At 32.6% G+C, this 12,104-nt stretch overlaps 1 protein-coding gene and 1 long non-coding RNA gene across 4 annotated transcripts; one reads left to right on the top strand and one right to left on the bottom strand.

The window, feature by feature from the left end:
• Positions 1-669: 669 nt before the first annotated feature.
• On the top strand, positions 670-4,545 carry LOC130995124 (MLO protein homolog 1-like). 3 transcript variants are annotated; one of them, XM_057920290.1, is made up of 15 exons: positions 670-710; positions 810-922; positions 1,029-1,086; positions 1,220-1,479; positions 1,566-1,682; positions 1,815-1,875; positions 1,977-2,062; positions 2,199-2,273; positions 2,381-2,469; positions 2,611-2,660; positions 2,741-2,781; positions 3,498-3,671; positions 3,737-3,772; positions 3,868-3,996; positions 4,086-4,544. In XM_057920290.1, the coding sequence occupies exons 3-15, from the start codon at positions 1,056-1,058 to the stop codon at positions 4,437-4,439; spliced, it is 1,503 nt and encodes a 500-aa protein (XP_057776273.1). In that variant the 5' UTR covers positions 670-710; positions 810-922; positions 1,029-1,055; the 3' UTR covers positions 4,440-4,544. The 3 variants fall into 3 exon arrangements, with proteins under 3 accessions (XP_057776273.1, XP_057776267.1, XP_057776261.1); XM_057920278.1 differs by lacking the exon at positions 670-710 and having other exon boundaries at positions 721-922; positions 4,086-4,545; XM_057920284.1 differs by lacking the exons at positions 670-710; positions 3,737-3,772 and having other exon boundaries at positions 720-922; positions 4,086-4,545.
• Positions 4,546-9,446: 4,901 nt separating this feature from the next.
• On the bottom strand, positions 9,447-10,852 carry LOC130995118 (uncharacterized). The gene is made up of 2 exons (XR_009092059.1): positions 10,781-10,852; positions 9,447-10,207 (listed from the first exon to the last, which is right to left on the bottom strand). It is a non-coding gene; the product is annotated as an uncharacterized LOC130995118 (long non-coding RNA).
• Between the last annotated feature and the right edge of the window lie 1,252 nt (positions 10,853-12,104).

The raw sequence follows: 12,104 nt of genomic DNA, 5'->3' as shown, positions 1-12,104 counted from the left end.
TGATATGATTCCGCTTGTATTGCCATCTAAATTTTCTTATTTGCAATTGAAAAAAAAATATTTGAATTACTGCTATATATTTCAGGAATCATCATAAATATATACTCCAATATATATAGTAATTTACTTATACAGAGTACATATACATATCGAAGATCGTGACCATTTATTTTATTTTTTTGAGAAAAAGATCGTTACCATTTATTGAAAAATCGAACAGTATTATCTATTAACGAATTATGATTCGCAATTTAATTAATTTGAACGCCAATTAGTGAAATCCAACTCATGTTACGGAATTTTCTCCAAAAACTTCTCTTTTGCACTTCTCTTTCTTCTACTAAATTTTTTTCGAAAAAATACCATCAAAACCTCAAGATCAACTTGATATACATGTTTTTTGGCATTGGAATTATAGATTAATCATGATTGAAGGCAAAACCACTCTCAATCCATCCCACCACCAACTCCATTTCCGATATATGCAGTTTGATTAATATATACTATTATTCATTGAATTGGGCATATATTGTGTCTGTGGACAAATTTATGGGTTTTATTTGTATTCTCAAATTTGGACCTATTATTACTCGGCCGGCCGGCCATCATATTCTTCGTCACAACTAAGAAAGTCTTGATGTTTCATTTTAAGACAAAAAATTGAAATGTGACCAATGTTGCAATCTTTCCATAAACATAGCAACAACAGCGTAAATTACAATATTTTGACCTAGTCCAATATCTCACACATTATAATTGGCATTAACCTCTCTTTGATGTTTTTTCACAAGTGTTGTTAATGGCTGCAGGTTCCGCAGATCGGTCTCTCGAAGAAACCTCCACATGGGCCGTCGCCGTCGTCTGTGCCGTCTTCGTCATCATATCCGTCGCTATAGAGCATGGGATCGACTCCCTTGAAAAGGTTCCGTCTAATCTCCGTTTCTTTTACTTCTTTTAAGCTACTCTTAATTAATCGCTACTGATCATGCTTTATTTTTTAATTTTTTTCCGTTTGGTATTAACGGCAGTGGTTTAAGAAACGCGAGAAGAAGGCAATGATCGAAGCCCTCGAAAAGATCAAAGCAGGTTTGAATGATGGGACATAATGTTCTTTTTTTTTTAAGATGATCAATAATGGTTCTCCATTTTTCACGATGACATAGGAGTAATATTTATTTCAACTTTGTGTTTTATTTATACTTTTTTCTCGATTTTCTAGAGTTGATGTTGCTTGGGTTTATATCCTTACTTCTGACCGTGGGCACCTCGTATGTGGCGAAAATATGCGTGCCTGAGCACCTTGGAAATAAATGGCTCCCTTGTGACAAAAAAAGCTACGATGACCCCGATTCCGACCTCGATCCCGACGGCGATGAAGGGAAGAATGAGCGTAGGAGGTTACTATCCTACGCTCAAGAGATGGTCTGGCGTCGGGCTTTGGCCGCCGGAACCGATCAGTACGATTATTGTACTAGCAAAGTGAGGATTTTTTTTTTTTAAATGGCTTGTTATACGATTTGACATAAACTTTTATGTTTAATATTTATTTATTTTGTGGAAAGCAGAAGAAAGTGTCGTTGATATCGTATTCTGGGATTCACCAATTGCACATCTTCATATTTGTGCTGGCAGTTATGCATGTTCTTTACAGTGTAATTCTCATGGTATTAGGCCATGCCAAAGTAAGTTCTTAATTTCATCCAATTTTATATTTAAATATTTCATTTGGTTTTGAATGAATAACATGGAAAACAGCACATAAACAAGGTTTTGCAATTTCAATGATACTTTTTTTTTTAATCACATTAATTCAGATGAAGAAGTGGAAGCAGTGGGAATTGGAGACCTCGTCTATGGACTACCAATTTACTAATGGTGATATAATTTTTCCTTTTTTTTTTGTTAATTTGGTTGGACCTATGCGAACATCATATTAATTAAAAATTGGTTGTTATTTCTTTTTAATTGAATTTCAGATCCAGCTAGATTCAGGTTTGCTCATCAAACCTCATTCGTCAGGCGTCATTCAGGAATCTACAACACTCCCATTCTCAAATGGATTGTAAGATTATTATAGTTATTGCAATAAATTTCTACAACAATTATTTTAATTTTTGTTTTAATTACTATAGGTGTGTATTTTAATTGTAAGTAAGTACGTCCGTTTATTTTAATATACTATACATATTATGTAACAGGTAGCATTTTTCAGGCAATTTTTTGGATCGATATCTAAGGTGGACTATATGACCATCCGCAATGGATTTATCACTGTAAGTTTTTACTATAAACATGTGTAATTTTTTCTCATTTTTTATCTACGTATTTTATCCTCATTTTTGCTGATTTTTTATCTACGTATTTTGTTATAAACATGCAGGCCCATTTTGCGCCGAATACAAAATTTGACTTCCACAAATATATAAAAAGATCGATGCAAGACGACTATAAATCGGTTTTGGGTATAAGGTTTGTAAAGTTATATATATTTAAAGTATGAATCTCTTTTATTAATATAAACATTAAAATATTATTAGATCAAATGTATAATGATGATGTCATATTATAAATTATGGAACTAATTACTCTTTTTTTACATGTGCTATGCAGCATTCCCTTGTGGTTCTTTGCAATTATGTTTTTATTCTTAAACGTCTATAGTAAGTCTTGTCAATATATATATATACAAATTCGAGAATTTCATCAATTAGTTTCTTACTTTCAATAATATCTTGTGCAGGATGGCATACATTGGCCTGGATTTCCGTGATTCCACTTATAGTGAGTCGATATTTCTCTGTATATATTTGTTTATTTTGTGATAGTAAGTCAATTTAATTTAGAGGTTGTTTGGTTTAGCTTAGCTATTTCAAATAATTTATAATTAAGTTGTTTAAGAATTTTATAATTTTTTTGTAAGTATTCGATAAAATAAACTCGTGAATAATTTATAAGTTATAAAAATAAGTTCCAACATCTTATAAGTTCCTCAAAAAAAAAATCATCTATTCTAATTTATTTTTCTGTAATCTTATATGTATTTCTACCATTTCAACTGATATCCTATCAAAAAAATTTTTTTCTCTACCAGGGATTTTCTCTTTCCAACTCAAAATTCTTTCTTAGTTTATAAATTCAATTATCCAATCACTTTGACAACTTATAAGTTCTTAAAAAATTTATATTTTATAAAATTTTGAAAAATAAAATCTTTGAGCCATAAAATTTTGAAAAATTATTGTTGAAACTTCTAAGTTTTTTTAAAATAAGCTTAGCCAAACACCTTTTTAAAGTACATTTCAAAGATAAATCATTGCTTCTCCTTCATTAAATTTTAATTAATTACAAACTAACATGTTTTCTCTACTAGCTAGCTACTAATATACTATTTCATATTAGTTCCATTAATATTATATTGATATTATCCTAGTCACTTTTAAAATTTTATTATAGTGACATTGTATATATGTTGACACGAAAAAAAATTGTGTTTTCAGATAATTTTATTAGTTGGCACGAAACTTGAACTGGTGATCATGGAGATGGCTCAACAAATCCAAGATCGAACAACTGTTGTGAGGGGAGCTCCACTTGTGGAGCCCAGTAACAATTTCTTTTGGTTTAATCGCCCACAATGGATACTCTTTCTCATACATTTTACATTATTTCAGGTAATTTAGTAATATATCAATCCAATACAAAAAATCAGTTTACTTATTTATTTTGGTGCTTGCAGAATGCATATCAAATGGCCTACTTCTTATGGAAGTGGGTGAGTAATTGATCATCTCTAGTAGTATTTCATACTTTCATTTTGGTAAAATATAAATATCATACAGTGAATGATGCATTTTTGTAACATTGCAGTACGAATTTGGAATTACAACATGCTTCCACGAGGCCCTTTTTGTAGTTCTTATCAGAGTTTTCCTAGGATTAGCCCTTCAGATCGTGAGCAGCTACATCACATTCCCATTATACACCTTGGTAACACAGGTATATATATATATATAGTAAAATCACACAGGATATATGAGATAATTGATGAGAATATACATTAAGATGATGATGTGGTTGATGATCAGATGGGATCAAACATGAAGAAGTCGATATTCGAGGAGCAAACATCAAAGGCTTTGAAGAAATGGCACCAAGCCGCGAAGCAGAGGAACAAACAGCGCAAAGGGATCGCAGACAATTCTAGCATCATGAGCGGGGATTCTACCCCTAACCGCTCCTCGCCCATTCATCTGCTACACAACTACACGCTGCGGTCCAATGCACCCGACGGTGATCGCGATGCCTTTCCCGTTTCGCCCAGATCGTACGCCTCCGATACCGAGCTTTCTGAAATCGATGCTTCCAAACACGCTACCGAGCCCAAGCTTCAATCTCACAATATCGATTTTTCTTTTAACAGTTCATCTCTTCATGGATAAATTAATATTATATATATAGAGTATTAATTCTTTAACAGTTAATTAACACTATTTGAAGTTGTGATTAATGGAGTATTTAGTTGGGTTTTATTGTTGTGTTAATTTGTGTGACTGCGCTAACTGATTGTGTTTCGACAAACTTTATCAGATTAATGAATTTAGCAACACAGCCTCTTAATTAATACCTCAAAATTTATATTCGATTGTGATTCTATCCAAACTCGTATTAGATGGTGTATTTATAATACTAATAATAATAATAATAAGTAGTACTCCTTTAGTTTCAGTTATAACTGGCCGGTATATATCATTTTCCTTCCCTATAAACGGGGTACAAATAGCTAGAGCTGTCAAACCTTGCGGGCCGGCCCGGCCCGGCCCAACCCAGCGGGCCTAGGTAATTTTTTGGGCCGGGTCGGGCCGGCCCAAAATTTCAGCGGGCCTTGAACATTGAAGCCCAGCCCGGCCCTATACAGGCCACCGGGCGGGTCGGGCCAAAACGGTCCAAAAATTGATAAATTAATATGTATATATATATATATATATATATATATATATTTAGTTTCAAAAATTAATAAATTAAATCAAATTTAAAGAAAAAAATTGAAGACAAATTCGATGAAACAAAAAGGACCTTAAACAATCTACATCTAAATTACGTAATTGACTAAAATTAAATGTAAACAAATATGACTAAAACTAAATGTAAACAATATGAATACAAGTAAAAAACAAAAACTAATTGCAAAAACAACAAAAACTGAAAATGATTTATTCACAAATTAATTAATACAGTAATCAAATCAACTGGAATAAAATAACAACCGCCAAAAATAAATTAATCTTTCAAGTAAAAATAATTTAATATTGATTGTTGATTACTAATTTAAATCCTAAGTTAGACTTTGACTCGTCATTGTCGTCAATTGAAGAAATGGACTTAGATTGGGTTGGGTCCATTGGAATTTGGGAGGAGATATAAATTTTTGAAATTTTCACCTTCTATATTGACGGGCCGATTTAGGCCCGAAAGCCCGGCGGGCTTTTTGGCCCGTGGGCCGGGTGACCCGGCGGGCCGCATGGGCCGGGCCAGAGAGGCCCGGTTTTTTTTGGGCCTTGAAAATCCTAGCCCAACCCAGCCAAAACTACGGGCGGGCCGGGCGGGCCCATCGGGCTGGGCCATTTTCGGCCCATTTTGACAGCTCTACAAATAGCGTCCTCGACATGCAAAACTTCTTCACATTTCACATTTCAATTTTTAAAATTTCTCACAGACAACTCAAAGTTGCGACGCACAAGTAACCTCTTCCCACTCTCCGCCTCCTTCGCCCATACAATGTCTGGATCTAATACCGGAGCCAGCGGCTCCAGTGGGAGACGCATTGATAATGGAAACAACTGTAATCCGCGGAATGTGCAAGGGAGGCAGGCATATTTCTTAATAAATAGGGTTTTATGTTTTATTCTTTTTGAATTATCTGCAGATTTCGACTACTATTGCATTAATCTTTGAAAATTTCTCTTGATAATGATCTTCAGATTTCCACTGTTTTAGGTTTAAGGTTTTGTTGTTGATAATACGGGTGCATGATATGATCTGAAGATATTTTTGGTGATTAGTAGTATTACTATTTATTTTGATCTCACTGCGTGATTAATAAATTTTTCCTGTGGAAAATTTCTCTGATATGCGATATCGAGATTGAAAGACCTACCTATCCAAATACGCGATATCGCAGGATCCTCCACCCCGGATCGAGATCATCCCAGCTCGGGTGCGGCGGCGGAAGGGCTGAATCTTCTCAAATGTGTGTTGGAAGGTAACTAGATAAGTTTTTTTTGGTATGTATGTGATTTCTTGATAATTCACCTTTTTGTATATGTGACTTTAGTTTTTGTTGACGGAATGAGATTCAGTGTACCACATTTTATGTCTCACTTTGTGTTCTACTTTTAATTTTGTTTATTTTCTTATATGTTTTTTATTCAATTTCAACTTTGTATGCTTTAGTTTAATTTTGTGATTATTAACTAGGGTTTATTCCATCAATTTAGGGTATATAATTATTTTTTATCATTTAATTTCATTTTTATTAGCTAATAATATGTTGATAAATTTAAAATCATGGTATATACTTTTTAAAAATTTTAATTTTTTGAAATAAAAATTAAATATAATTCATAGTAATAAATTTTATTTTTATAAAAAATATTTTTAAAATAATAGATATAAGAATGGGGCACGATGACACACATAAAATTGTGGGACACTGGATCTCATCCCTTTGTCCCAGAATATAGTGTGTACCACGTGTACCATTCTTCATTTCTTCTTTTTATAAATTGTTTTCTATAAAAATAAAAATTATTATTATATTATAAACTCTAATTAGTATTTATCATTGAAAAATTAAAATTTAAAAAATTATATACCCTAACTTTGAATTAATGAACCCAAATAATCTATTATTAATTCAAATAAATATAAAAAATAATTATAAACCCTAAATGGATGAGTGAATTCTTGTTAATTATCTTTATGTTATATAAAAGTATAATAAATTAAAATTGAATAAAAAATAATTAAAAATTATAATATAATAAGAGTGGTACACAGTGGTACACACTATATGTTGGGACACAAGATCCCATTCGAGAGAAGAGGCACGCTCCGATGCAATTGCATTTATTTGGTTTTGCAGTGTGATTAATAAATCAAATTTTTTTTGAAGAAAAATATGATGTTATTAAGAACATACTCATGGTAAATGAAGAATACCCTTCACATGATTAATAAATCAATAAATCATAATTGGATAGAAATAAATCTGAATTAGAATTGAAAGTCATAATTAGAATTTTAATTGAAAATTAATAATCCTTAAATTAGGGATTACTGAATCCTAAATATAATTCTGATTAATTCTTAATATACTCTTATTAATTAATTAGCTATACAATTAGGTAAAAGAAAAAGGGATTGTACTGTGCATAGTATACAATTCAATTAGCTATTTAATTAGGTAATTTAGGTTGCTCTACAGATGGACTGAACGTGCGTACGGTAACATTTCCTGATTTGATTATGGTACAAACTTAGATAAAGATATACCAAACAAAAGGTGTAATTTAATGAAACTAGTATTTCCACTCGTGCAACACACGAAAAATATTTTTATATTTTATTATAGGGATATTTGCCGTAAAATACACGAACTTTCAGCAAATTCTAATTTTTCCCATAACCTTTAAAATTTGAAAAAAAATACATCACCTTTCGATTTTTTCTAATTTTTCCCACGAGTATGAAATAAGCATGACGGATAATAAATGTGGCATAATAAAGTCGATGCATCGGCTTAGGTATCAACAAATCTAAGCCAAAAGTTCTAAAATCAACTTTTATTTGGGGGTATTTCATGCTTGTGGGAAAAATCAGAAAAAATCGAAAGGTGGTGTATTTTTTTTCAAATTTTAAAGGTTATGGGAAAAACCAGAATTTGCTGAAAGTTCGTGTATTTTATGGCAAATATCCCTTTATTATATATAAAATTGATTATCATTTGATTATTATATAAAAGATCTAAATATAACTAAAAATACTATAATTTAAGATAAATATATATATTTTAGTGTAAAAATAATAAAGAATAATTCATATTAATAAAAAAATGATATTGTGAAAAAAGAAAACAATATAAGTTAAAAGATAATTGAAAAAAATAGATTTATTGAAAAAAAGAGGACATAGGAGAGAGAATTTTCTTAAGTTTTAATTTTTAAATAAATATAATTTTTATATTTTAAATCCAATATTTACATAACATATATCAAATTAAAGCTCTTGTCATGATATTTAATTTGATATGCATATCGAATATTTTATAATTAGTCGAATTTCACAATTTAAAAAAAAATAGAAAAATAAGAAGTTAAAGAAAAGGAAAAAAAAAGATTATAAATAAACCTTCAATTTTATTCTAACTACAAAATTGCCACTCAATTTTAAAACTAATTTGAAATCAATTCGAAATTGAAAACTCCCTTTTTAATATAGTATAGATATTTATTTGAATTGGTAATTATTTTATTTTTTTAAGCTAAAAAGGGGGAATATCATTACGAAATATCATCCAATATTTATTTGAATTGGTAATAGTGTGGAATAAAAATATAAAACAGTCACCAACATTATGTGTTGTGAAGTAATCATAACAGATCCATTTTCCTACTCACCTAACTCACAAATATTGATATACCACCAATGCTCCTTTTTTTTCATTCAGTAAGGTTCTGGTTCAAAATAAAGGTAGTTTAAGACTACTCCCAGCAGAAATCCTAAAATTATGCTCCTATATTATTCCCTAAAGCTTCCCTATTTAATTTTAGGATCTCGATTTTATAAATACATACACCAAATCTCCTATTTTCTACATAAAAATAATAATTATGTGTGGGCCCTACTAATTATAAGCTTAAAACAAATTTAGGGTGGGTGTAAATTTAAGATTGAATTTAGGTAGGTGTAAAATTTTTTGTGGGCCCCATCCAATTTAGGGGATCTGCTGGATGCATTTTTTATCTCATTTTTAATTGTTTTAGCCTAAATTTAGAGTTAGTGATACATTTAGGTGATCTACTGAGAGTGCTCTAAGCCCTATTAAACACATTCAATTTTCCCTAAAACAATTAAACAACATTTTAAATATGACGATTATGGATGGTGCATGACATGAGTGATTGCGTTTAGTTGGATCTATTTAAAAACAATATCGCAATTATATTATGGGTAATTTTAAACACAACCCCCAATTTTTTCACTATAGCCCCTTACTTAAAAAAAATAATAAAAATAATGTGTTAATATATATTAGTAGCCTAAAATATAAAAACAATTTTAAAAAAAGCCACAACTATAAAACTATAATAAAAGTAGCCATTTTGTAGTGAAAAGACAAGTATATCCTCAGTGGGGCCCACAAATCCCTCTCTCTCTCCTCTCCTCTCTCTCTCTCGATTTTTTCTTGCTTTCAAATTTATTTTGTTCCTCTATCTCTCACTCTCGCTCAGCTCTCTCTCGCTCAAACTCTCTCCATCGCCAAGCTCCAGCCGCCGCCGCCAACTTCCACCGCTGCTGTCGAACTCGCCGATCACCATCAGCCGCCTCTTGCCGGCACAACAGCAGCTCCTTCAAGACAGCAGCAGCCGAGCAGCAGCAGGAGCTGGGAGTCGTAGCAGCTGCTGTCAGCAGAACACGAGAGCAGTAGCCGCGCGCCGCCCCCGTCGCGCCGCCGCCTCGCCTATTCGCGCCATCACCTTGGAACACCACCATCCCTCCCTCCTTTTCCAGCTCCAAGCTCCCTCTCCGATCATATCTTAACAGCAACCGTTAAAGCAGGATAGCAGCTGTTCTGCTTAATCACGTCGCCACTCCAAACTCGCCAATAGAGCTCCGCCGGCCACCGTCGTCGCCGCCATCCTCGCACAATCAGCCGAGAAATCCGTGGAACAGAAAGGGAAACGCTGAGAAAAGCCCCCTGTTCTCTCGCTGAAATTAGAACAGAAGCACGAGTGGGCCCTCTTTGCCGGTTTATTTCGTCGCCGACCGGCCACGAGGCTGCAAACCGAGAACGCGTAGCCCTTCACCTATCTACAGGCTACCACCACCAACAATCGAAATGCTCAAACACTCTCTACATCTCCCAAACCAATAGCCGCAATATCCTCCGGCGAAACGACGTTAGTGAACGATCTCAAGAACGTTTCATCTCGTTCTTGCTCTCTCTCACGATCGCCTCGTCTCCTGCGACGGCTAGAGAGCAGGCCTTTCTCTTCGGCCCTCACAGTCGAGAATTCAAGGAAACAACCCTCTTTTCCTTCGTTTATTCACTTTAAAGTGAATAAAGGCTCTTGCGAACTCTCGTCGTTCGCCAAGTTAAACGCTGGGTAGCCTTCTATGATTTATAATTATAGATATTCGGCGATTAAGCGAAACTCGTGGAATCATACGAGTTGGAGACGATCGGAATTCGTCGTTTGCTTACGAGGCTAGGTAAGCATGGAAATGAAATATATCTTTTATTTTATTTTATTTTGCAAAGTTATTTGAATGGGAGTAAAGAAATGATTATTATATATTTATATGCTATTTATATATATAATTATTATTGAAATTCGTAAAATGGTGGTGAGACGATTTTCAAATTATAATTGTTAAGTCATTTAAGAATTATTGATTTCTAAGTTTTCAATAAACGAGGAGTGTCTTGATGAGAGAAGAATGATTTGTATAAAGAAATTGTTTAAGATATGGATAAGATGAGATGGGATACGATTGTCACAAGACAAGTCTATCCTATTTGGAGTTTAATGTCTCATGGATTGATAGAATAAGACATGTGTTAAGCAGGAGATCACACGATTAAATTGTGGATGGATGGATTGTTGGAGCTTTTGTTGGTTGTAGGATGAAATTGTGCTTAAATTATGTAATCGTGTACTATTTGTGTACTGAAGAACCAAGTTTTGTATACAATTTCGTGCACTTGATAACTATGGATGATGCCAGGTTTCGTGTACGTCTTTGTGTTCTAATTTATAGATTTCGTGTACTATTCGTGTACTGAAGAAATAGGTTTTGTGTATGACTTCGTGTACTTGATATTAATAAATAATAACAGCTTTCGTGTACTGTTTTGTGTTTATGTTTATAGGTTTCGTGTACTGTTTCGTGTATCTGTTTACAGGTATTGTGTACTATTTTGTGCACTTGGATAACCAGATTTCGTGTACTATATCGTGTATTGAAGAACATGTTTAAGTGTGCACGAGATATTGTACACGACTATGATCTTTTGAACACGTCACTAGACACGAAATCAAATAACATACTTTTAAATGATTTGACATCGATATGGATGTTAAGATTTTCATTTTCATTGAGAATTATGCTTCAAATCTCAAAATAAACTTACTTAACACGATTTTATTGAATTCTCTATTAAATTAGTAAAACTTAAAACTTACAACTTTGTAAGAGAATGTACATAAATATTAATGAAGTAACTTAAGATTTATACGAATAATAAGTTATATTGTTGTTTTAAAGACATTCTTAGTAAAAATTATGAAAACTACTCAATTGGCTCATTGTACCAATTTATAATGATCGATCAATTCAAAAATCGATCTAAAATCAAGCATCTTATACGGTGCACGAGATTAGGGTACACGAATCATTCGTGCAGTGCAGTGGTTCGTGCAGTGATTCGTGTACCCTAAGGATTCGTGTACCCTAATCTTGTGCACCGTATAGGATGACTGATTTTAGATCGATTTTTTAATTGATCGATCATTATAAATTGATGCATTGAGCCAATTGAGTAGTTTTCATAATCTTTACTAAGAATGTCTTTAAAACAACAATATGACTTACTATTAGTATAAATCTTAAGTTACTTCATTAATAGTTACGTACATTCTATTACAAAGTTGAAAGTTTTAAGTTTCACTAAATTAATAGAGAATTCAATAAAATCGTGTTAAGTAAGTTTATTTTGAGATTTGAAGCATAATTCTCAATGAAAATGAAAATATTAACATCCATATCGATGCCAAATCATTTAAAAGTATGTTATTTGATTTCGTGTCTAGTGTTGTGTTCAA

Source organism: Salvia miltiorrhiza, chromosome 1 (genome assembly GCF_028751815.1).
Source record: "Salvia miltiorrhiza cultivar Shanhuang (shh) chromosome 1, IMPLAD_Smil_shh, whole genome shotgun sequence".
In the NCBI taxonomy this organism is placed as follows: domain Eukaryota; kingdom Viridiplantae; phylum Streptophyta; class Magnoliopsida; order Lamiales; family Lamiaceae; genus Salvia; species Salvia miltiorrhiza.
The sequence above is the reverse complement of the archived record's forward strand: the minus strand, read 5'-3'. Positions and strand labels throughout refer to the sequence as shown.

What these genes read in the sequence shown, in the direction of transcription:
- LOC130995124 (XM_057920278.1), top strand. Translation starts at nt 800, where the DNA reads ATGGCTGCAGGTTCCGCAGATCGGTCTCTCGAAGAAACCTCCACATGG. An exon ending in CCTCGAAAAGATCAAAGCAG is followed by an intron (nt 1,087 to 1,219) that starts GTTTGAATGATG and finishes TCGATTTTCTAG; the next exon opens with AGTTGATGTTGCTTGGGTTT. An exon ending in GGACTACCAATTTACTAATG is followed by an intron (nt 1,876 to 1,976) that starts GTGATATAATTT and finishes ATTGAATTTCAG; the next exon opens with ATCCAGCTAGATTCAGGTTT.